The 26161-nt window shown below is 41.3% G+C and overlaps 1 protein-coding gene across 1 annotated transcript; it reads left to right on the top strand.

Moving 5' to 3' along the window:
- Nucleotides 1–1104: 1104 nt before the first annotated feature.
- Nucleotides 1105–14454, top strand: ANKEF1 (ankyrin repeat and EF-hand domain containing 1). The gene is made up of 9 exons (XM_054383748.1): nt 1105–1450; nt 2534–2733; nt 4201–4350; nt 5018–5141; nt 6278–7091; nt 10450–10676; nt 11974–12095; nt 13214–13357; nt 14329–14454. The coding sequence occupies exons 1-9, from the start codon at nt 1105–1107 to the stop codon at nt 14452–14454; spliced, it is 2253 nt and encodes a 750-aa protein (XP_054239723.1).
- The last annotated feature ends 11707 nt before the right edge of the window (nt 14455–26161 follow it).

Here is a 26161-nt window from a genome sequence, read left to right as displayed (position 1 = left end):
TCTCAGGTTCCCTTTCCAGAATGGGAGATGTTGCCTAAAAAAGTCGGTTGGAACTGTGCATTCTTCCACATCTCTTAAAACTCACTTTTTCTTGGACATCCACAAAGCACCCAGCAGAAGCCAGACAGATCGCTGAGTGGTTCCACTTACAGGATATATTGCTAATAAAAAAACACCCCACAAACCCCAAGTATTCCCTACCAGGATGTTGTTCCTCCACAATTTTCTGCTGTGTGTTCTGTAAGCGCACTTGTAGATACAGGGTGACCCAAGGCTTGCTGAAGGTCATAGGAAGCTTCCCATCCACTCAAGCAAGCTTCAGAAATGGTCCTATTTAACATCTGATCTGTGCTTGGCCCTCCACCTACAAGTGCTGAAACTAAAAGAGGCTAAAAATCCTAAAACCAAAATCAAAGTTGGACATGAGGGAAATGCAGAGCTGGCTTTCTGCACTGACATTTTCTCCAGAAGAATACATGACATTGCCTAGGGAAACCTTTTCCAGGCCAGTGCCCCACTGTCTGCACTGTTTTTTCCCCAAGGGTTTTGCCACAGAGAAATGCAATTTTATGTCCATAGTGCAACAGGAAGGTCATGTATTGGCTACCAAAAAGAAAAAAAAAAAGGTGCCCAAGTAGTGATGAGGTGATGCTACTATTAATTTCATATTTCAGCAAGTCCAAGGATGCTGTGACTTGTGATTATTTTTTTCCCCTTTGAAGTACTAAAATGGCAGGTGATCAGCCTCTCCTTAGGATTCCAAGTAATGGTAGATTAAAACAGTTCTGTGAATGGATAGCAGTTACCTTATAGTTTACGAATTTTCACCTTAAATGAGACTCCTTCAGAAAAGTCTGAACAATTTTGCAAAGTGCTACGATGTGCTTATATAGTGTCTATATAACTTGTACGTACCAAATTAGATAAATTAATTCAAAGTGTAGTGTACTGTCAAGTTGAAGTGGATCTTTTCATGCCTTGACCAAGACTTGATTCCTGTTCTTGCCGGCATGCAATTATAATCTCATCTTTGAGCTTGCATGTTTTCTTCTCTGCACACAGAACTTGCTTCCCTGAAAAAAGCCATTTTTTTCTTGTTCCAGGATGTTACCGGTAGATAACAGACTTCTAAATTTACAGATCTACAAACTTCTTCAATGCGTTCACCAGAAAGACAAGAAACAAATAGAAAAGCTGGTCCAGAATGGATTCCCCAATCTCATTAATGCCACAGAGCCCATGGAAGGATATAGTGCCCTTCATCTGGCTTGCATTAAAAACAACACTGATATGTGCAGATTCTTGCTAGAACAGGGAGCTCATCCAGATGTCCAGGACAAAATGGGATGTACTCCAGCAATGAAGGCAGCTGAGCTGGGCCATGAGTTGGTTTTGGATATATTAGCAGGAGCTAAAGCAGACATGACGACTGTGGATAATGAAGGCAAAGGTAAGTAAAAGAGGACTTTATCAGACCAGAAATACAACATAACGACCCCTTTATTACGTTATACACTTGTTGGCTATGTTGTGTCCGATCTGTAGAGAAGAACAGTGGTTGAGGGTGATCCTCAGCAGAAGCTATTGGCTATAAGAGCTTTGATGAAAAAGACTGTCCCTGAAAGGTCTAAGCCTTTAAATCATACATCCATCCAGTACACAGCTGAAAGGTAACTTGCGATTGAGAATCATGCCAATGACCTGTCATTTATCAAATGCTGGTTTGCTCCCCAGGTTTAAAGTTGCTAAACATTTTGCATGTGTATACTCTAGGAGAAGTTAACTGGTCTTTGTCCATTCAGCTGTGAAGCTTATAGTCTAATCACAAAATGGAAAGGGTTGGAAGTAACCTCTGGGAATCCTCTAGTCCAACCTCCTTGTTAAAGCAGGGTCGCCCAGAGCAGTTTGCCCAGTATTATGTCTAGGCAGGTTTTGAATCTCTCTAGAGAAGGAGAGTCTACAAGTTCTCTGGGCAGCCCTTTCCAGTGCTTTCTCCCTCACAGGAAAAAGGTTTTTCCTGATGTTCAGACAGCCCTCCTGTGTTCCAGTTTGTGCCCATTTCCCCAGTCCTGTCACTGGGCACCACTGAAAAGAATCTGGCCCCACCCTCTGGACCCCTGCCCTTTAGATACTGATAAGTATTGATAAGATTCCCTCTCAGTCTTATGGAGGCTAGTCCCAGGTGTCTCAGCCTTTCCTCATAAGACAGATTCTCCAGTCTTCTCATTATCTTTGTAGCCCTCCAAGAGACTCTTTCCAGTAATCCCTTGTCTCTCTTGAACTGGGGAGCCCAGAACTTTACCAAATGCTCCAGATGTGGCCTTACTAGGGCAGAGTAAAGGGGAAGGAGAAGAACCTCTCTCAATGTGCTGGCCACACTCTTCTTGGTACACCCCAATACACTGCTGGCCTTCTTGGCCACAAGGGCATATTGCTGGCTTATGGTGAACTTACTGTCCACATAAATAACTTAATAAGTAATCTTTCTAATAACTTAGTATTGGCTCATAACCTCTGCTGGTTTTCTTTGCAGGTGTTTTGTTTTACTGCCTTTTACCTACAAGGCGGCACTACCACTGCACACAGATTGCTTTGGATAAGGGTGCAGATGTTAACAACTGTGCTGCTGATGGGAAGCCTGTGTTTCTAAAAGCCTGTGAGGAAGCTCATGATATTAAAGAAATATGCCTGAATTTCTTGGAAAGAGGAGCAAATCCCAATGCAAGAAACCCGGTATGAATATTTCTGTAACTAAGAAATGAGACTATAGAATAGTTACCAGGCAACTAGAGTATATGACATACCTCAGTTGAACAAGTGCTTAACTCTGTGGCCATGCCTTTTCCCCTCTTCTGTACCACCTTTTTTTTGTTTGCAGGAGCAGGCCTCCTATTTGAACCATGTATCTTGATTCAGATTTTTGTAGATTAAAGTGCAAATATTTTACAAACCCAAATGTAATTGGGCCAGCTTGTAGAAGCTACAGTTCAGTGGAGCAATGCTGATTTGTATTTTGTCTGGGTGCATCCTAAGTTTTTCAGTGTTGAAATAATATTCACTAAAATAATATTCACATCCTAAGTTTTTCATTGTTGAAATAATACTCACTAAAAGGTGAGTCCAGCATGGAAAACATGATGAAAAATCAAGGCAAGGGTGAGGCATAAGAAACTCTTTTTTTCCCCTTTTGTATGTCTTAGTCATTTATGTACTTTCTTAATTTAATAAAGACCTGAAGAACTGAAGCTCTGTGCTGTTGATCAAGTCAAGGAACTCAAGTTTTTCCCTTAAAACTACCCATGGCTTTTGTTTTGGTCCTAGTTTTGCTACATCTTTCCTAGTTTGCAGCTATAGGAAACCCCATGTTTGGACATCATAATCCTATCCTCTTATGCACGTGTCTGTTTCATACACACAGTGCACCTGCAATGTGAGAAAACTGCATTTTTTTGGTAGTATAGTGGGCACATACCTGGTCATATAATGGAAAGGGTTTGCTAGATCCAGAGAAAGATATCAAGCAAAAAAGCATGGTTCAGCAGAACAACATCCATGGCTTACTGCTGTCTCTACTCATCTTGGGATGCGGGGTGCCAAAAAAAAGTTATTCTAAGTGATGCCATGAGCCAACATGTTAATAGCTGGTGATCTCTTATCTAAGATGTGCTCTGATCTACCAAAGTCAGCCTTTATAAAGAAAACAGGCATTGCTAATCACAAATATACACTATTACCTAGAAAAAGACAGTGTGTTGGTGTACTAGAACCTGAATTTTCCTCACACAACAGTAGTGGAATTGTGCAGTTGCTTTGCCTTCTCCTTAGCACTCCTCCTCATGCTCTGGCATGACAGAGGTGGCATTTTGTGTTAAATTTTGTAGATGTGCATGACAGCATGCACACAAAATAAATAATTCCTTAGCTGAGGAATTGATTTTCATGGAGACTGGTCAAGGGACTTGACTTACTAATATATTGGGTGGAGGGGATTTGACTACATATACTTTAGCAGCATTATGACTAGATTCTTAAAGTTTACCTCCAAGTGTCCTTGAAACATTAAACTTGCATCCTTTTACTTGGTAATACCTAAAAAGAAGACCTTCAATTTTATGCCACCTGGTAACACTCAGATCATATTGTTTCAACCTGAATTAGCATGCAAAATGAATTCTGAATAGTTTTCTTCCTGCCTTGCAGGCTACAGGCCGCACAGCCTTAATGGAAGCTGCAAGAGAAGGTGTTCTCGAGCTGGTGCGTGGGCTGCTTGAACGAGGAGTTGATGTTAACCTGTTTGACTTTGAAAGACACAGTGCTGCACATTTTGCAGCCAAAGGAGGCTTTTTTGAGGTATCATCAGTCGTTGTATTAAAGCATTGCTGTTTGCAGACAAACCTGGAGTGTTTTTGTTTGTTTGTTTGGAGTTGGGTGTTTTTGGTTGTGTTTTGAGTCTAGTACCTCAGCTGATCAAAGCATAATGGTCAGCAGTCAATAACAGCTTTTTACGTATCAAAGGGAATCCAGCAGTGCTAGATTCTCTCACAGGTGCAAAGCCTTTGTTGCTAAGGTAGCTCTGAGCGTGTATGCTAGTGTGGCTCTCTGGTGTGAACAGCTCTGTTGGAGACCTTGTTTCTCTCAACGTGTAGCATTGTCACAGATGTGTAACTTGGATGAAACATTGCCCTAATAAGGGTAGATGCAAACAGCTGCAGTTAGGCATCTTCCTCCTTATCTTTCATCTTCAATGTGCATATAAAATCATGCAGTTTTCATTGTGCATGCAGTGTCAGAGTTACTTCAAAATGGTGGCATGCAGTAGGCTGGCAGGAATGAAGACTGTCCTTGGTGTCTGCAACTACACAAAGTTTCCTTTTCCTGACTTCTGTAAGCGTAGCACTACCAAAAACGTGAATGTAATGCATGTACTGATCACCTGAACATGATTTATTTGTAACTCATTCTCACATTTCCCCATCTGAAGAAAAAGATAAGATTTTGGGTGCCTTTGTTTTTCTAGATTCTGCGGATAATTTCAGCTTATAACGGAGACTTGGGGCTGATTGCTATGAATGGTAACACACCACTTCACTATGCTGCGGAGGGAGGATTTGCAAATTGCTGCAAATTTATAGGACAGAGAGGTATGTTACAAATAAGTTACTTTGCACTTCTTTTTCTGTGCTGAAGGAAAGATTTCACTTGGCATTTATGGAGGATTTGACTCTCTGGCATATCATGTGACAAATGTAATGCTCATTAAGAAGTGCCTAACAAGTTATTAAGATTCATTTCTGGATAAGAATCTCGATAAGATCAAACTTTTTTCAAAGAAAGCAGCAGAAACATCATGGGTTTGTGTAAGTTATAGTCTACCTGTATTAAAGGATTCTGGTGCTTGTTGTTTGTAGAAGATGGCACTGAAACTTGAGGTTTTGGTTTGCTAATAATTTTAAAATAATTTAAACTAAGAGGGTAGTTTTACAATAGATACAAGGAAGAAATTTTTTACAATGAGGCTGGTGAAGCACTTGCACAGATTGCCCAGAGAGGTAGAAGCTCCATCCCTGGAAACATTCCAAGTCAGGTTGGATGGAGCTCTGAGCAACCTGATCTAGGTGAAGATGTCCCTGCTCACTGCAGGGGGGTTGGACTAGATGACCTTTAAGATTCCTTCCAACCCAAACCATTCTATGAGATTATCTCAGTGTAGCCATAAAGAAAACTTGGTGCCCCTGGGGACTGAAACCTATTCCAAAGCATCTGGGATCACTCTCTACCTTAATCAGGTGATTATAGCACTTCAACCTTTGATTCAAAAGGACCATGCAAAATCCTATGTTCTGTGCTTATGATTCAAACATGTAACTAGTGGCACATTGCCAAATTGCAAGATTAGGGTATAGAAAACGGAGTGACATTTTAATCTTAGTTTGTTTCTCCTTAACCTTGCTCACTGCTTTAAGTAAAAATGTAAACTTTTCACTGAACTCCTGCCTTTCTATACATATTCGTGAGCGGACAGATAAGAAGAGCATGAAAATTCCTTTGAGAAACAAACACAGACAATGTTGCAAGCCTCCCAGTCTGGGATCAAAGATGCAGTTCCATTGCCTATTGCTGTTGATAAATAAGCCAGTGTAAACCTGCCAATCTGTGACAATTATTGGCATATATATTGCAAGTAGTCTTATATTATGTAATTGGGAATTCTGCTACATATTCAGTGTACCATTCTATGATGATTTGATGACGATGATAATTGTGTCTCTATTTTTAGGCTGTGATCCTACATGGAAAAACTTATTAACAAAAACCCCAAGAGCTATTGCCAGGGAAGGTGGTTTTAAAGCAGCAGCAGCAGAATTACGTAAAATTGAAAATGCCTTTAAAAAGCAGTCTGAGCCTGAGGCTAAGGAGGACAACCCACGCTGGGCAATAAGGCTCTACGACTGGTCCTTAGAGCACCAGGCTGCCCTCCGCAAGGCATTTGAGGCTGTCGACCAGGGAGATGGCACAGTAACTAAAGAGGATTTTATAGCAGTTATCCAGAAAAATTGTGCCTTTGTGGACATTGAACAAATAGAAACTATTGCTGCAATGCATGAAAGTTCTGACCCTGAGGGAATTGAAGTGGACAAATTCTTCAAAGGGTCTGTCTACTTGCATAAAAACTGTCTTATAACGGCCTTTGGACCCAAAGGGAAGAAGAAGAAAGGGAAGAAACAAAGAGGCAAAAAAGGCACTGCCATGCCAATTTGTGTTGTTCCAGAGAGCACGTGTCCACGTAGGGAAGATGGCTTCCCAGTGTACATGATTGAGGCTGTTCAGGACACTGCTAATAGCTACCATTTTAACCGAGACCACCCATCTGCCCATCCTGTGCATGATGACCGTGCCTGGTATATAGAAGAGCCGAGGAAAATGTACATGAATATTAACTACCTAGTCAGAGAAGGAGACATCTTATCTTTACAGAAAGCATTTGAGGAGGGTGTGCCAGTAGACATAAAAGATAAATATTACAAAACACCTTTGATAGCTGCATGTGCAAGTGGGAACAAAGAGGTTGTGCAGTATCTTCTGGAAAAGGGGTAAGAACTTTTCAGAGATTTTGTTTTTAACATGTTTTGGAAGGGCTCTCAAAAGCATAAATTCCCATTAAGTACTTGGAAGCAACAGACTATGATTTGGTTTTTATATGCAAATATTATTATTTGGTATTAAAGTTAGTTCAATATGTTTCTGAATTAGAGGGTTAGTTTATTATTTCTCACATTTTAGTAGCAAGGAAATAGAGACATCCAGGAGATAAATTCCCCAGGCCTGAAATTTTTAGCACTTAGCCTATTAATGTTCTGGTCAGAAGCGAAGTGCGTACAAATCCAGTCTATTGGACTTGCAGTTAGTTCATACCACTGTCTCAGAAAAAGAACTCTCAAAAACAGATAAATGATTTTGGGGAAATCTGGCTCAAGTGACTCGCCTGAAATCATCAAGGCAATCCTTCACTTCCCTGTTCCACATGCCAGGGCCTTTGCCTGCAAATGATTTAAGGGGATAAGCCTTATAATCACTTTCCTCCTTAGCCTCAGCTGGCCGAGGCAGCAGGATTTACAACAGAAGCACGTGCTGCTGTTTAGTCTGTTCCTCATTTTAGAAGTGCTTCAGCAATTTTGCAGCTTGCAGACACTTGTGAAAAATCTCAATGACAGCTTAAAAATGAAATCAATTTAAGATTCAGTCATACTTGTGTAATAGCATAATCTTTTCTTTTTTCTTGGACTGCTGTAGTCCTACACTTATTCACATAAGTGCTTAAATGAACGTTTTTCAAATACATTTGCATTAGCTTTGTTCTCTACCTATAGCTAGAATTCATTTTAACATTCATTTCTCAGGATAAGTGGCTGTAGTCATTGCTTCAGTTCCTGCAAAGACTGAACAGCACATGAATCTTTACACACCCTGGTAATTATACTGATATTCCTGGAGCATAGGGGAAGTTGTGTAAATGTGTATATTCAGGTCTTCCAAACATAAGGATGCAAGAGTTAGCAAATTAATCTAGCAAGTTAATTCCTGCTGCTTTCGTCAAACCTCACTAGACAGCACTTGAGTTACTTCCCATATTTAAGACCTAGAAGTATAGTTTTAACAAATAGTACCAATTTTGAGACTTTTAAATTTACAGAAATCAGGAAGTGGAGAGAAGTTATTAGTACAGTGTTTAGCTTTGCATCTTTCAACAGAGTGAACTTTGAAATGCTTTGAGTTTGGCATGGGAGTTCAAATACATGTCACAATATAACCTTTTCAGTGTGGCAACGCAGATTAATTTCAAATAGAAACCAAAGCATTTATTCAGAGCTATAGAAATGCTGAGGTTTAAATGCAACTTCATGGTAGGTGCTTTCAATCTTGTTCCAGAAAGACTCAGAAGTACATCAGTTTGGGGCTAAAGGCAAATTCAATGCTTGTTCAGGAATAAATGCTGAAGAATTTTTAAGTCAGTGCTGTGCTATCCCTGTTCCATTTGATTGGTTTGTTCCTGATAGAATAAAATTAGGAAGAAGGATTCAGGGGCAGACAGAGCATCTGTACAGGCATGGAGACTGGGTTGAGAGAGAAAGTGGAATAACTGGAATATCTTATTTTAATGAGAAATATAAAGGAAATGAAAACTATGTACGAATAAAACATAAGGGCTAAGTAACTGAAAGATAACAAAGGTAAAACTGGTAGGTCAGGAGAAATAACTGTGATAAGACCTTCACCAAAGGTAGAATTCTGGAGGAAAAAAAAAAAGGAAAAAAAATTAAACATTTAAACAAGAAGAACAGAGAAATTTTCTCTTTTGGTCTGGAGTTAAATTTTTAACCACCTGACTTGAAGAGCAAAAAACTGTTCATCATAATTTTAATTCCTTCTCCCTCCTTCCATGTCTTTTGGGAAAACATCAGCTCCTTGTCCCTAGAGTAAATGGGACAACAACCCTAATTTCAGGACAGTTCAGGATCTCTAGGCTGTCTTAAATACCACACAAATAATTGACTCTGAGTACTCAAGATTCTCCTTATGAGCTTTTGGTGCAGGTGGGAGGTTGCTGGTCTGGACATGCTCACGGACTGTGTTTTCTGCAATGATTCGGTTAAACCGTATTTATTCCCTTTAAACATAATTAAGAGGCTTTAGTAGCTCCCATTCCCCAAGCCTTGATTTTCACAACCCCAGACCAAAAGCTCACAAGGTAGCCAGTTGCTAAAGGGCTGACCATGCTTTTCCCCCTAAGCTTCATCCAAAGGCATCACATTGCAAATATTTCCCACCAACAAAGCCTTGCATCCTTCAGAACATGCCAGTTTTAACCTGGGAGCAGGAACAGGTCTACTCCAGTGGCACAGTGGCTGCAAAGGTTTTAAATCCTTATATTTTCCTAAGGCAGACCTTCTCTAACTCATTTGTAAATTGGACAATAAGCAATTTTGCCAAGTGTTTTAGAGCATGTTCTTTCCTCAGAGGCATTCTGTTTTCTGTTCCTAAATCTGCTTTTTGTCAATCTTAGTCAAGCTGGAGCGCTAACACCACAGAATCACTGGCTATATCTGGTTGGAAGAGACCTTGAAGATCATCCAGTCCAACCTTCGACCCAGCACTGAAGGGTCAACAGTAAACTATGTCCCTAAACACCAGGTCCACATGCTGCTTGAACTCGTTCACCGCTGCCCTGGGCAGACCATTGTCCAGGCCCTTCATGAGCCTCGCTGCCCTTCTCTGGACAGGCTCTAGCACCTCAGTATCCTTCCTACAGTGAGGGGCCCAGAACTGAACACAATACTCAAGGTGTGGCCTCACCAGTGCTGAGTACAGGGTGACAATCACCTCCCTCTTCCTGCTGGAGAGCTAAGCTGTTTGAATGTCCATTTTCCCCCTGTACCTTTGAAAACTTTCATAGAATGATTTAGGTTGGAAAAGACTGTAAAGATCAAGACCAACTGTTAACCTACCACTGCCAAATCCACCATTAAACAATGTCCCTCAGCAGCACATTTACATGTCTTTTAAATCCCTCAGGGATGGCAACTCTGCCATTTTGCTGGGCAGCCTAGTCCAGGGTTTGACAATCTTGGTGAAGAAATTATTCCTAATATTCAACATAAACTTTCCCTGATGCTACTGTTTCTTTTCATCTTACCCACACTCCATATAGAAGACACCCTGTAGATGAGGCATGAGACACCACGAGAGATATGATCACCACTGAGACACACTCTTACAGTTAATATTTCACTGAGCTATATACCAGATACCAAAATGTTTTCAGAGTAGCAGTAGCAATATAAAAACATACTGAACATCCTACTGCAGTGGGCAGGTAACATTGATTGTACTTAGAGCTGTGCATGGTACAGAATCTATTAGCATTTGCCACAACCTCTCTTACTTTTATAGGTCTGATGTGAATGCAACAGACAATTTCATGTGGACTCCCCTCCACCATGCTTGCTACAACGGATACCTAGATATTGCTGAACTGTTAGTGGAGGCTGGAGCGGCCGTGGATGCCCCTGCAGCAGGCAATGCAACCCCACTAATGAGAGCCATTGAGATCTGCAGATTGGATATAGTCTATTTTCTAATCAGTGCGGGTGCTGACATCCAAACAGTAAACAGCAATGGTAAATATCAGCGTCTGCCAAAAAGTCCTTTTCCCTGTGGGTTTAATTAACCACCCCCACCCCCCCCCCCAGGTTGTTGGAACACTTTGAGAAGTGTTCTGAATTTATGATTGCTATCAGGATCAGGATGAAAGTGTGAGTTAGGTTCAATTACTTTCCCTCAGTGTGGAGTTAACTATTGTAAATATTCAGCTTTCTTGGATTTTATGCATCTAGAAAATAAAGTAACATGATTAATTACATGATTAAGGACACTTACTCCTCACAAGATATATATGGAATTCTAAGTGACTTTAATAAAAACCATCTACCTAGTTATGAATATTATTTGATGGAAAAGTAGATTTTAGTTGTGGCTAATGTGTACACTGCCACCCATTTAAATCACTTATTTTTATGTACAGGCAGCACTGGTTAAAATATTTGCTGTTTGGCACAAAGATTACTTCATAAGAAAAAAAGAACTTAAGAGGAAAACAAATATGAACTGACACTGAGGTGTTACCTCTTCACAGCAGATCCCTCATTCAACGTTATTTCTTCTATATTTAGAGTAATTTAACAGTAACATCACATTTTAAGCCCTTGCTCAAACATAGAAAGCATTATTTCTGTACAGTGAGACTTTCCTTCCCAAAATGCCTAGTAGGTGAAGCCCTGCTTGTAGAAGTGATGTATATTGCTTATTTCTGTTCCCATGTGGAGTTCCAATTCACTTGGCAGTTTGGTGTCACAACAACATTACAGCCACAGTGTCTCTAGATTGAGGGGAATTTTTCCTTTCTTAGGCACCGAAGGTGTTCAGCACTAGTTAAACCACAGGGCTTTCCTGCAATGCACAAAGCAAGCACTGTAAGAGGTAGATACCTACAACAGCTTGGTCTACATTTCTAACTTTGTATCGTGCCATCCATCTCCTAGTGCTAAATGCTTTCAGCTCTTAAAATCAAAATTACAACCTGCAGGACCAGTATATTAAGCTGCAAATGCCAGGACATTAAGAGCAAAGCAACCACTCTAAGAATTCCTGCAATATTTGGTTTCAATGTTTGTTTCTCCAAGCCCTTATTTCTGCAAGTAGTGCTCATAACTGCCAGCCCCTACACCAGTGTCAGGTATGCTGCTGGCACACTGAACAGTTAATGAAATAAAGGCCAAATTAAATTCAGTTGACTATTGTGTTATTATCCAGTTGCAATAACAACTGCCAAGGTTCATTTGCATGGCTCACACAGGTTTTTGAGTGGGGTTTTTTGTTTGTTTAGAGTTTTGCCTTTTTTTTTATATGTATATACAGGAAAGAATGCTCTTGATATTGCTCAAGCCTTTGCAGATTCTAGAATAATTGAACTGCTCCAAACCAAACTGGAAAATTTGCCGCAAGTACCAGAAAAAAAAGATGAAGAGAAAGTAAAAGAGGTATGAAAGAGGGTAACACAGGATTGATTTGTTAATCTTTGGTGGAGTGCTTTTTTATTTGCCATTCATGTCTCACTAAAGCTATAAATTAGACAGTTTTGCTAAGTATTTTCAGAAGCTGGGACTTGTTCTTGCTAGTACTTGTACTTGCTTGTAGGCTGAAATTTTGACTTACTAATTGTATGAACTCCATGCCTTCCCCAGTCCCTCTCAAGAATTATGATTTGTATCAGTGACAGGACACAGAAATATTTCCTCTTCTTTCCCCCCCTCTTCCTGAAGTTTATGGTCATCCAGCTCTGTTGTTGTAAATACTGAAAAACCCATAACTGTAATTTCTTGAAGGGACTACCTGTTTCTTCATAGGATGAAACCAAAGCCTTTTGAATTAGTAGAAAGGTCTTTTTATTATGCTGAAGGAACTAACTGAAATGATATCAGGCTTGCTGACTTCTCATTTCCCATCTTTTCTCATATCCTTCATCTTCTACTGTTGATCCAAGCCCTGTTTCCCAAATCCCACACTGGTGTTTGGCTGTTATATTCCCAAATACCTTTCCTGCACCCCCAGGAGCCTTGACTACCTTCGTTGCCCCAATTCTCAAGCTGACATCAGACTACATCCTGCTTGTCTTATTGGGGGTGGTTTACCAGTGGTAATTGTTAGTCAGACCCAGGATGCTTTTTACAGAGAAAATGCAGTTTTATCTGCATGGCTGGAAGTGTCCTTCAGCAGCCCTGTTAGTTTCCCCCTTTCAAAAACGTTTTGATTGTCAGGGATAGTATAGAATTCATATTCAGGAGAACAACAACTTTAAGTGTTTATTTATTCATCACCTGGCACAGAATGGGATCACCAGTGGTACTAGGTGATTGTATTGCAGCTCTTCAAGAGCAGCTAATGTTTTAGTGTCCAAGAAGGAGACTCATCCTCCACTTTTAAAAAAGTTTCCCCTCACAATTTTTGGTTATTAAAATACATCAGTTTTAAGAAAAACAGATTCTGAACAGACTAAGAAAAATACACCCACAGTAAACAGACAGCAAAAGAAGTATCAGAAGGTGCCTTGCTTCCATGCACCATGTATTTGTGTAACTGATAACTTCTTCTCTTTCAGCCTTCAAAGCTACCTCTGACAGGTGTGGAGAAGTTCGTTTTTGAAAAGCCCACGCATTCTCTTAAGGACAGTGTTCTTTATCTCCACTCTTTGATAACCAGTGGTGCTACCAAGGAAGATGACATCACATTCAAACCCAGAAAAGTATGTGTGACAGCAAAACATGAGTGTAGTTTCACGGTAATTTAAAGGTAGACCTTGCTGTAGATCAAGAATGAGGCCAATGTGATGGAATGACTTCACAACTCAACTAGCGATGCTGCCACAGAGCTACAGTAAACTAAAGAGTTCATATCTCGTTTGTGTGTATATGTACACATATACTAAGAAAATTATCATGGAAATCAAACTCTTACAAGGTTTTAAAAGCTGACCCACAGTAAAACACAAACAGAGCTTGGTTCATGGTATGGATTTTTACATTCCTGCACTCAAAGGATAGGAGCCCTCATGCTGGGACCAGCAACAACTTCTAACTTGCCTTTTCACTTAGTTGTCACATGATTATTCATGTCAGAGACAGTTACTGAACTAAAGGGATCACAGCACATGAAACATTTACATCCTAGAGTTAGAATATTGGTAATAGATTCATTTTTTTGTCAGGGACTTGTTAATACTCATTCACAAATAACAGAAACAGGAAAAGATAACCACAGCAAAGTAATTTTTTTTTCTCTCCTTACAAAGGAAAAGAATCCCATTACTAACTGAGATTTTTTTGTTTGGAGTTTGTTTACCATTTCCCTAACTCTGTGCTAGTTTCTGCAATGGTCTCAGAGAATGAGGTTACACTGTCTATGACTCCACAGCTAATTACTATTTTCCACTCTGAAGATCTTGGACCTGAGTCAGTCATTCTAAACAATTAGCTTAGGATCTTCTTTCCCACATTATCCCTAATGTGACCCCACGTTATGTTATAGATTGGAACTGACAACAAGAGAATGCTCTGTTTGTACACATGCAAATTGCTGGGAGACCCCACTAGTTTTATTCTGTCTCAGGATGGAAAGGAGTGCTAAAACATGGCTCTGTTTGGCTAATAATATCTCCTTAATGCTTCAGCTGCAGAAGTTGCATCCAAATTATCTACAAATGCCTTTATTTTCTAGGTTTGGGGCCCTGAAGCCACAACAGAGGAGATAGTAAGAAAGCAGGAGCTGCTACGTGAACGCCTTACTCTTGGTGGCCACTCAGAAATCTCCATGAAGCCTTTTGATAGAAAAGTTACAGAATAAGCACACCAGCAGGAAGAAGCTATTCAGCACATATGTTGAGGGGACACAGATCTAAAAGGCTACTCCTTTGTCAGCAAGGAATCATGCAGTGCTCAGTAAATGTGTCTCAGTGACAATAAAAAAATATAGCAAGTTTTTCCTCTAGGTTATGTTGCTTCCACACAATCTTTTGTTAAGGGCTTAGTCTGGAAAAACTTTCATCCTCATGTGATTCTAAGTCTTGGAGCTTGCTCAGTGTACTTCAGGGAATGGTCACTGTTGTGACACACACATGTCCTTTGGCTTTGTAAAGGTAAAGTTTTATGAAGCTATTTTTTACCCCAAGAGAGAACTCCTTCCTGAAAGGTCTAAGTGTTGCCCTTCTACTAAAAGGGTATTAAGTATAAAGATATGAAGATTTGTGTGTTAGGACCAGCCTGGGTCCTAAGATGGTTCTGCTTGGCAGCACCCATCCTTTGGAGCTTCCAGAAGGCAGTAATGGTTTTGGGTAAGCAGAGGGTGGAAATAGTAGGAACATTAGCTGAGAGAGGCAAGAAGTGGGAGGGAATGACATAAAATATATCTAAAGAAGCAAAAAGTATAGGGAAGCGAGGTGAAGCTTCCTATCTTTCACAGGGTAGAAGAACATACAGACTACAGAAAAAAAGAGAAAGCAGGGCACATTAAGTACTGCACAAGGTGTAAATAGCCTTCAGAACCCTCTAGCCCCATTATCCTTGGGAGCTTAAAAAATATTTACATAGATTGTGAGAAGTGTCTAGTTAACTAAGGCAGAAGGGATAAAAATTCCTTGTGTTTCAGGACCTTAGCTAATCACTGTTGGCATAGGATAGAGATTCCTAGCAATGCTGTTCACTCCCTGATTGCCTGGTGTGGTGATGTGTGCATCCCTTAGGGGAGAAGGCACTGGCCTAGACCAACACTGTTAATTGAATCAGCTTCTGGTTTGCTAGTACCCATTCTTCAAATTCATTTTAATGTTGTGTGAGACTTAATGTGTCTGGCTCAAGAGCACAGCTACTGCTGATGGATTTTTTTTTTCCCCAAACATACACTTCTTAACTGTAAATCTTGGACTCCAGAATGGTTTTCTTCCTCCTGGCTCATCAGGTAATAAGAACCAAGTAATGAGAACCAAGTTTTGCCCTTGCTGATATGTGTGATACAGCACTTCCATGCCTGGATTTGCCTAGGTATGAACAGAGCAGAGTGGTTGTTGGAGAAAACCTGCATGGTCGTGTTCTTAAAGACACCATCTCTGCCTGCATGATGCTGCATGCAGCAATTCCTTTTTAACTCAGGCTACACATTCAAATGGAAGTGTGATATTTAGTAGCTAACCAAGAGAAATGCAAAGCAAGTAGATATATCCAGTGAGATACTATTTGGAGATACCACTACTGATCATATATTTTGTATTAATGTGGTTGTACGTGAATAGTTTATGGCAAGTTGCTTACACTGAGAAAATGTCCTGGTATGTTTAGCATTTTAATGGTTTAGGATAAAGAAAGGCTCCATAAGCAAGAAAGATACCATTTCAAATTTTAACTGTCCTGGAATTCTTAATATCAGTGTATCATCTTTGTCTGACAGCATAAAACTTTTCCCGTCTGCAGATGATTGTAAATAGTAAAAATAATAGTGTTAAAGTTGCTGAGTAACAATGAAACATGTTTGGGGCTTTTTGTGATGGTTTTGTGGTTGTTGTGTGTTTAGTTGTACTGTGTTGGCTTTTTTTTTTTCTTGGAAAAGAATGTGCTTAGAAAGGATCATTTTCTGTTCCCATAGGAAATTCTTATGAGCATCATCCATGTGCTTTCATCCAGCCAGAATAGGCTGCAAACTTTCACAGTCTTCACACATTGGCCCAAAAAGAGAGGAGAAAGAGGTGTGCCTCAGCAGTACTCAACATGATGGCTGACTAGAAAGAAATATTTGTGCTCCTTTGGCCTGCTGCCTTCTCCATAGCTCCCTGGTCTTCTCTGTAGCCATCTGCCCAAAGAGTTGGCAGACTTGTCTCACAAGTTACTACCCATCCCTCATCTGGCTCTCTGCTCCTGTCTTTCTGCAGGAGCAGAGTGCAAATTGACAGAAGAGGTGCATGAGGGACATCATTATGTATGACTTTCTGTACAAAGGATTTCTGTCTCCCCCTCTAATTGTTCTCCCAGGCCAGCTTGGTCAGTGCTTTTTGCTGCTATTAAGGGGCTATGGTATTATTTAGGGCTTTCAAAGTCTGTCTCAGAATTAAAATCTTATCAACTGAGTGGACTCAGTGCTGTTTGGGGGTATCAGCTGATAAGTGATGTCACCAGTGTATCTCTGAGCTGACACCTCCCGTGTTCATTTTCTTGAGAGAAAGGCAGTGGTATTTGTGTACTTGTTTATATACTGAAAAAATAGCTACCCTGGGCCAGAGAATTAAGTATAATAAGCACCTAACACTGACTTTAATGGTGTTTTGATATCTAACAGCCAATCAACTATCTAGTGCTCAGAAAACATTTTTCATGGACAGTCAGTTTGTTGAGGTCCCTGTTGCAGAAACAGGCACCAGAACAAACTGAGTCAAGAAGCATCTTTTAAGATTATCATTCTCAAATGTGGTAATAAGTATGTATTTAGAGACTCCTCATTGTACACCACAAGTGGAGTAGGAGAGTCCTGTTGTATGGAGCAGAGATGGCAGTGCAGGAAGTTTTTAAGGATTTGAAAGTAGGTGTCACAATGGAGTCAAGGGATAAAGCTCTAGGCGTTAAATCTGACACCAGCAGAAAGACAAGCATTGAATAAGAAGCAAGCTGTGAGGGATGGAAAAGCTGAGGGATGACTTGGTGGATAGTGTTAAACAGAACCAAGTAACAATGAGAAAGAGACACCTTAATAATACAGAGGGTAAGAAAGTTGGACCCAGGAAACTACAGACCAATCAGCCTCACCTCCATCCCAGGAAAGGTGATGGAGCAGCTCATTCTGGAGGTTATCTCTAGGCACATGGAAAGAAAAATAAGGTTATTGGGAGCAGCCAACATGGATTTAGCAAGGGAATCTGATAGCCTTCTATGATGGTGTGACCGAATGTTGTCTTCCCTGACTTTAGTAAGGGCTTCAACATTGCCTCCCATAACATCCCTCATAAGAAAGTTCAGGCAGTCTGGGTTAGAAGAGTGGATGGTGTGAGATGGTTTAAGTTTATAAACAACAGAGCCAGAGCCATGATCAGTGACACACAGTCCAGCCGGAGACCTGCAGCTAGTGGTGCTCCCGAGGGGTCAGCACTGGGGCAGTCTTCTTCAACGTATTTGTCAGTGACCTAGATGAAGAGCCAGAGCATGTTCTGATGGTACAAAACTGGTGGGGAGTGGATGACACACTGGAAGGCTGTGCTGCCATTTAGTGAGAGGTGGACAGACTGGACAGCTGAGCAAAGATGAACTTAATGAAGTCCAACGAGGAAAAGTGTAGAGTTGCACACCTCAGGAGGAATAACTCCATACACTGGTACAGGTTAGGGGTTGCCCTGCTGGAGAGTTGCTCCACAGAGAAGAACATTGGAGTTGTGGTTGTTAAGTTAACCATGGGACAGCAAGGTACCCTGGTGGCCAAGGCGAATAGTATACTGAGGTGCATTCTATGATTCTATAATTCTATGACAGATAGCACAATTGATTGAAAAATAAAGGGCAAAACCAGTGCAGAAAAGTTAAGTAAAGGATCACTGAAAGCACAAGGGAAGATGAACTCTGCACATCTACACAACTCAAGACTAGATGAATTGTACACTAGTTTTGGTTCACAATCAGGCTGTAATGTAACTTTAATCACCCTTTGTGATTTGCCTTTAAAGTTCAAGACACTTGTGAAGTCTTCAAGTGTTGTTTCAAACTAAGCTGCTCTTGACACCCAGAAGTATTTCACTACCAGTCCATTACAGAACAGAGGCTATTACCTTCCTCATCCCCTCATTTAGTTCAATTGCAAAACACATGAAATTAGTCAGTGCTGAGTATACCATTGACACACATTTATGTGCTCAAAACTAATTTTATTAACTCTAGAGTGTTTTTTTTTTAAGGCTCCTCATTATGGAGGAAGCCCCAGTACTTAATAATAGACTCTAATCAGATACTACAGGACATGACAGTAACTGTGCACCCAGAGATATTTGATGGACAAGACCTTATGGTCAAGTGCTACAGGCCTGATTTTGTTTTCATTTTTAAAACAAAGCAAAGCAAAACCCTCCTTACCATTGTGCATCTTTCTTCTCTCATATGGGGACAACTGAACTCATGCACACCTAATTCCCCATTTCACCCACACACCTATCCCAGGAACCCCCACATTTCTACCCAAAATGCAAACACCCACCATGTGTCCCTTTGTGCATTTCTATTGTCCTTGAGGCTTATCTAGATTTCACCAGCTTGCCTCTTCTATCACTGTTAATTTAAGAAGATGTGATGCTAAGCAAATGATACAACAAATCGTCACTTTGATATGATGACTGCTTTAGTAAAGGCCACATTAGACAAGAAGTTTTCTCACCTCTGTCCTCAGATTATCTTACAGGGTTCCTATATCCAGTGCATGTGTTTTTTCCCCCAATTTACCGTATATTTAATGAAATACATACTGATCACTGCAATGTAAGAACATACTTCTCCATTTTTACTGCTTTTGCACCTTACAACTAGGCTTTTTGGAAGGCAAATTGCAGCACTGGAATTCTAGATCTGTTGTCAGGTAATAAATCTATTTACAGTTTAGGACCTTTGAATGGCTCCTGAATAGCCCATCTCATCAATTGTTTGAACTTGAACCCCAGGAAATGCCATTTAGCTTTAATACTGCTCAAATCTATTGCCACAGTTCCAAGGAACATCCTGTTTGTAATAACAAATCAGGGGAGAGTCCAGTGAGAAGAAATGGATTGCTCTAAATGACTGGAAGAAGTTGTTCCTTAATCCCCAACTAAGGGCTGACTTCCTCTCCTTAAAATGGTCTTGTCTGGGTCAAGGCTGTGTCATGGTATGTTATTATTATAAGCCCTGAAAAGGAATACAATGCAGAGTACTGCTAAGTGTGATTCTACTGAAAGGAGCGGGTGAGTAAGTCTTCTCCTACTACCAGCAGTGCTCATATAACCCAACAGCTCTTCTCAGGGCTTGCAGGGAAATCAAGCACTATAGAGCTGCTACAGCTATCCAATTACTACAGTCTATGATGTACTGCTTGCAGGAAAAACAGAGGGCAAGTATCCCAAAAGGAAAAGATGGAAGAGCTGTAGAAAGGCAAAGAGCAGGCTGCACTTTGGGAACCACTAATTTTGTGCAATACATCCTACCTGGTGACTAAGGAAGACAAAGGTCTGCACATAAGAGGGGAGGTGAGCATAAACATTCATACCAGCCAAAACTACCTTTGAATTGCCTATTCATTCTGAATGTCTGTCAGCAGTTATTATTTGATGGGCCAGAGTGACCTAGCATCTACTAGAGAAAAAAAAAAAAAAAAAAAGAAAGAAAATATAACCATTACTTACAAGAAATACCTAAAGAATCATTTCATCATGACTTTCATCCCTTTGAGCCTTTTAGCCCCTCTTCACAATTACTCCTAGGAGCTCTCCACTACCAGCATGCTAGAACTGCTTGCCCTTCTACTTCTTCCTCCATTTTCTCCTGTCACAGCTGAAGGGATCACATCTATCAAGGTGCAAGGTCCTCCCACTCCCAGCAGATTGAATTGGCTGCTAATTGTCAGCCACAGGGTTTTTCCTTTACCAGTCTGACAGCTCAATGGTTTCTCCTCATAAAGCCTACCTGGATGAACAGGTTTGAATTTCTCAGTAAACAAGGAATAGTCACGTTCTGACAGTCAAACCTCTGTGTACTGAAAGGCACCCTCTTCATTTGAAACACTGGTTTGCATCCTTTTGAGATGAGTTTGCTATGGCCAGGATCCTGACCTTGTGCAGTGTGCTTTTGGTGAACAACTTGTCCTGATTATCAGAAACACTCAGCAAAAGTGATTTTCAGAGATGCATATTGCTTTGCTTACAAAAAACACATTTTAAATGAGCCTTGAGCAATCACAGCAAGAGCTTCTGGGGGAACACCAAAAATGTTGAAATATTTTTCTCTGAAATAAAATTTTGATGAAGCTGTAATAAAAATTTCAAAACTGGACAATTTCCTTCAAGCTCCAGATAGGGTTGTAAAAAACCCACAAAACCCAAACACAACAAAACCCAAAAAACAACCCACACAACTGTATTCTTAGCATCTCTGTTCTAACAGACTTTTCAGAATTGCCATTAATAGTTTTCACTACAATAAATGACAAACACCCCGTGGAGTTTGGGACAGTTCTGTTTACTTGACTCTATTTGCATTCTTACCTAATCAGGGAAGATAAACAATCGCTCATGCCATGTCTGACCCATCTCCATCGAATGCCTCAGCTGCAAAGATGAGTGTTAACTACTGGCTGTTTACAGGAAGTTTTGCAGCAGAGGTTGGGTCACTCCAAGTGATGACTGAGCTCTGGCAGAAGACTGGGTCTGTGTGCAATGCCACACTGATAAACTCTTTGGGTTTGGTCCTGGTGCTAGCTGGGGAGCCTTGGTGTACAATTACACTATCTACCTGTGCTGGAAGAGATAGTCAGATCCTTGCTAGATTCCTGGGTTTAAAAACCTGCCCCGAATCTTCAAAGCATTTTCTAAGATGTCAGTAAACACCATTCAACCCCATTTCCCAGCTTGTCTGGGAGAGCAGGTCATTTATCTCACACTCTGCACCTCTGCACCCAGCAGAACATGCCTGAGAAATTCTCAAGCACCCCTGTTTTTGGTATGCCTTCAGCTGCTGACAGTTTCAGTCTGAAATACAAGTGCAGCAAGAAACTGTGGTAAGGACGGTGCTGAGCCCACTTCTTGTATGGAAGTCTGTATCTGGGAATTGCTTGTGACTCTTGCACTGAAGAGGCACTAGTGGAAAATAAAATTCGTGCAGGCAAGGATTTTGACCATGCCAGCATGAGTTAACACCACTTCTAATCACCCAATTTCCTTTCACACTTCAACGACCTGCCTGTGCTCTCTTCACATAAAATACGTTCTTGTCCAGTCCCAGCTGGACCAATGCAAAGACTTCCTGGTGAGCATGGGAGAAGGAGGAAGTATGCTACTCTGGTATGTCCCACCACAGCTCAAGGAGGCAAGATATACCCTGCTCCTTCTTTTTGTAGTGAAAAATACCTTATAATTTGCAAAGACTCATGCTACAGCAGCTGAGACATCAATGCTTTTTCCCTCGGTTTTCTGCCTGGGGTACTGTCAACAATCAGAAATTTGTCTTGAAGCAATAAAGTAAGCCAAGAAAATAAAACACAAGTGAAAGGCACAATTGAAAGTCACATCTGAACAGGCACAACACTGTGCCAGAGCTGACAGCAGCCCGTTGGGTATCTGAGACTCTAATCTGTCAAATATATGCCAAATGTATACCTGTAAGTCCTCAGCAGACAGCTTTGTTTCAGTGAGGTTTGCTCTGAAGAAAAACAAATGTTGGTGCCTTCCTTCTGCTGAAGCTTCTAAGTTCTAATTATTTATAGTTGTAAATATGTACAGTTATTAATTATAATAGTAATGATTGCAATAGAACATAAATAATTAAATCCATAATAATCCTGTTTTGGAGAGCTATGGTGCAGCAAGTACCTTTCTCCATCCCTAAAGCTGAATTACTGTATGAGAAAATCTCCTGTGTTGGTGGCAGCAGACAGCTAAGTGAGTGGAGCTGGGGCCAGTCTCTACCCAGTCCTTTCATTTTGGGTTCTGATAAAATGGGACAGTTTTGCTGGGTGAGGCTCCTCGAAAACAATGTGCAGTCTGCTTCTCTGTGGCAGCCTGAGAAATGGGATGAGGGTGATGTGCCTTGGCGCTCATTAGGGCTACATTTTAACCCTGCTGTGAAAATGTGGCCCTCAATTGCAAATTTGCACAAGATCAATCCAAGAAGGCAACGTAAAGATTTTCTGGCACCCTCTTAGTTTTGCTGCTAATGTTGATGTCTGGGTGAGCAGGAGAGCACAGGGTTGGTTTTGGCAGAATCCTAGTGTGTAAATGGGCTCACACTGTTGCTTTGCTGGTTTTATGACCAGCTTTAATCATGGAGGGGAGGGCATGAAGAGAAAAAATTGTGGAGAGAAAGCCACGGGGAATGTCAGGGGCAGAAAGACACATCTGCTGGTGTAAGGGATGTAAAGTGCTGCTCTTGGGACTGGGGGATGGCAGCAGCTGTGACTGAAGGAGAAAAAGGGGCAGCTTGCCAACATACTGTGAATAAAAGTTGCTGTCAGGGAAAAGGTCCATCCATGAGGCTTTTGCTTTAGCTGGGCAAGAGGGACTGAGCATTTTGCATGCTCTATTTTCTTTGCAGCCCAGAGCAAGACCTGGGGCTCAGATGTAATTCTGAACGGCTTTTCAACTTCCTTGCAAATATTTAACCACTATATTTTCCTTCTGCCACCCAGCTGACGGGAGTGAGATCCTGATGCAATGCAGAGGCCAGAGGGATAGAAATAGGCTTGCATTCCTTCAAAGTGCATCAGTGATGAACGCTTGGGCCCCTGGTGAGCCCTTGCTGGCACTTTTTGGTTGGTGGGGGGCCAGGAGGGACGCATACCCACCTCTGCCCACCTCTAGCACACGCACGTTGCCCATGCAAATATATGGGAAAAGTATTTTTCTCCCCTTCTAGCCACTGCAGCAGGATTTTTTTGTAGCAATGTTTTCTTTCAATCTCTGCTGCCCTCTGCTGATTGAAAGGCAAAGCCGAAGAGAGCCCGTGTAAGGACCCAAAACTTCACTGGTTTCCCCCCCCCCCCCCCCCCCTGCAAAAGCTCACTCTCATCATCATTAGAATACCACTATAATCACAACCTGTGGTTTCTCCTTGGATCCCAACACAAACTCTGAAGCCATAAGATTTGTTGCTCGGGAAAGGATTCCTTGCTTAATCACCCCACAGTGTTGTAGGAGGGGTTAATTCATCCTCATTACCTCACAGCAGGCAAATACAGGTTTAATCAATTCACAGACTTCAATATTAGCCAAACCCCCAGACCTGAACAACTAACCAAAAAGAAAAAAAGTAAGATGAGGGTTAAAGGCTTCAAACTAGGTCCCTTCTCAGGACTTAGGATTTTCCACTTCAGTTTCTTCCTGGAGCAGAATCCATTCTGGGAAACAGCCCTGACCCATCTACTGCTGTCTACAACCATATACTTAGATCAGGCACGTATTTCCCACCAGTAGCTCAGGGAAGAGGTTGGCTCTTGCAGGGACTCAGCCACACCCTGTGCAGGGCTCTGGGGGAAGACTGAAGCAGGAAAATATTCTCTAATCCCTGCCTGATGTGCTTTTAAAATAAATTAAGACAAAAGCTGCCATTTTTATTGAGATAAACACCATGGCAAGTGACCAGCGATGGAGTCAGACTGCTGCATGCGTATAATGGCATCATTTTCTCCCTGTCACCTGCTGCAAAGCAGATCTTTAAGCCACACACAGACTGCTTTGCCACTCCTGCATGCAGAGACCAGTACAGAGGGGACAAAACCTATTAGGCAGGCTCTTGGCTGAAGAGGCAGATCACGAGCCCTGTGTCAAACCTGCTCCTTTGGTACTGCTCAGCATCACCCTGGCCAGCCTTAGCCCAGTGCTGCTCAGCAGGGCACAGAGGGAAATGCTTCCTTAAAGCCAGAGAGCTGAAAATTACCAGCAGGTTATTCCTGAGCTGACTCAGTTGGTCATGAGAGGGAGGCAATGTAGCCCTGTGGACAACACACCAACCCAGAAATCCAAACCCTTTTTAGTCTCCTGCATCTCTAGGAATGATTGCTTCATTCCTCAATGCTTGAATCTCTGCCTCCACAAAGTGTAAAGCAGCTTGAGAGCTGTTGGAAACAAGATTTATGATTATTGAGAAGTTTAGTACAGCTTTTAGATTCTGCTGCATTCATTTTGTTGTATAGACTCTGTGGCTCCTTCTGTTATTACCAGTTCACTAACACTGGTCCTTCAGCAGGTTCTGGATGTAGTTTCTGGAGAAGGACCTTGGCACTCAGAGCTGCTCTGAGAGAGAAGCATCTGCCATGATCAGCAGAGGATTTACACTCTAAATTAGATCTTGAGTATAAGCTTGTTTCTTTCTTTTTGTACTGTCTCCTTGGAATGGTGCTTGCAGCAAGTGAAAAACACAATCACCAATGACATATTTAACTCATGCAATACTTAAGAGGATGAAATATTCTCCTGTAATGAGCTTTGTGAAAAGGAATAGGTGATGGTAGCCGCTAAAGCAGGTCATTCCTTACCAGTATTGTTGCCTGCACCCAGTTCAACATCCCTTGCCAAGCTCTCCTGTCCTGTGATTCTCCCCTCTGCAGCTCCCAGAGAACGCTTAAGGATTGTACAGTGAAGGGTTTCTCTAAGCTGATGCATATTTTGATCCTTAAGGAATCATTTTAACCACCTGGGCTGCAGGGTAAAGGGAGGTCTTGTTCAGGTTGTGGTGTTTGGTTTTAGATGAGGAGGTAGGTTAATACCTGGTAAATACATCTTCTGACTCTGAGTTTATTTGGCTGCACTACTTGGATAGCAACAAGCAATTTTCTCCCTTCAGTAAAATCTATACCATTTGGCTCAGTAGAATCAATAACAAATAACAGAAATTCAGAAGCAAATTTGCCACAAGCAGATTGCCTGAACATCCTTTGTGTGTGTGTGTGTGAAGGACAGAAGCCTGAGTCACTGAAGAGAAAGGTCTCAGGAAGCCCAGATTAATCAAACCACTCAGCAGCATTTCTGCTTTGTTTATGCAGCTGTCATTTGGCCACAGTCATAAAAGCCAAGGCTCATGTCAAGTAGCTGAGCTACCAGTTCATGGTCTGGTATGAAACAGCAGAAGTTCAGGGTCAGCCACTGCCTGGTCCTCTGTCTGAATTAAGGTGCTTAGGCTGAGAGGCAATGCTGCAGGATTCTCGATATCCTAATACCAGTAGAGCTGGCAAGCCACTCCCAAACACATCATCCTACCCTTCACTTGTTTTTAAACTCAAACCAAATTCCAAACTGGAGCTTAGTGCTCCACTGCATAAAAAAAATGGATTTTCTTTCAAGCACACTAATTTTACTCCAAATGCCATTCACAAAATCACACTGGACCGATGCTGTCTGCAGATGGCAGACATTGTGGCAGAAGGCATGAAAATGCTCTCACCATGATGGGAGTTTGTGTACACTGGAACATCTCAGCAGCACTCCTGGGCTCTTTAACCTTCAGAATGCAAGAAATCATCATTGAACCACACTGACAGCTTTTGATTTTAATGTACTGGAAGACAATGGTCAATTCTTAATAAGGTAATTGAAGGTCCTCTTTAATAAACCAGCACAAAATATTTTATGGCTGCCAGCTCGTGCCCACGTAGCTGAAGTTCAGATAAGTATTGACAAAGAAATATCCATTTCATCTAATGTTTATTGACCAGATTTAAGAAGTAGGAGGAATTCTCCAGAGAGCTTGCTGCTGCTGTTGCTGCTCTGCTGGGGGATATCTCCACATTTTGGCTCACTCTGCTTTGCTGGCACACAGAGAGCACCTTTACATCCTCCCATCTCTCCATGGAGAGA

This window comes from Indicator indicator, chromosome 9, assembly GCF_027791375.1.
Source record: "Indicator indicator isolate 239-I01 chromosome 9, UM_Iind_1.1, whole genome shotgun sequence".
NCBI lineage: Eukaryota > Metazoa > Chordata > Aves > Piciformes > Indicatoridae > Indicator > Indicator indicator.
This window is presented reverse-complemented; position numbering and strand designations above follow the sequence as displayed.

What these genes read in the sequence shown, in the direction of transcription:
- ANKEF1 (XM_054383748.1), top strand. Translation starts at nt 1,105, where the DNA reads ATGTTACCGGTAGATAACAGACTTCTAAATTTACAGATCTACAAACTT. An exon ending in CCAAACAGTAAACAGCAATG is followed by an intron (nt 10,677 to 11,973) that starts GTAAATATCAGC and finishes ATGTATATACAG; the next exon opens with GAAAGAATGCTCTTGATATT. An exon ending in TCACATTCAAACCCAGAAAA is followed by an intron (nt 13,358 to 14,328) that starts GTATGTGTGACA and finishes TTTATTTTCTAG; the next exon opens with GTTTGGGGCCCTGAAGCCAC.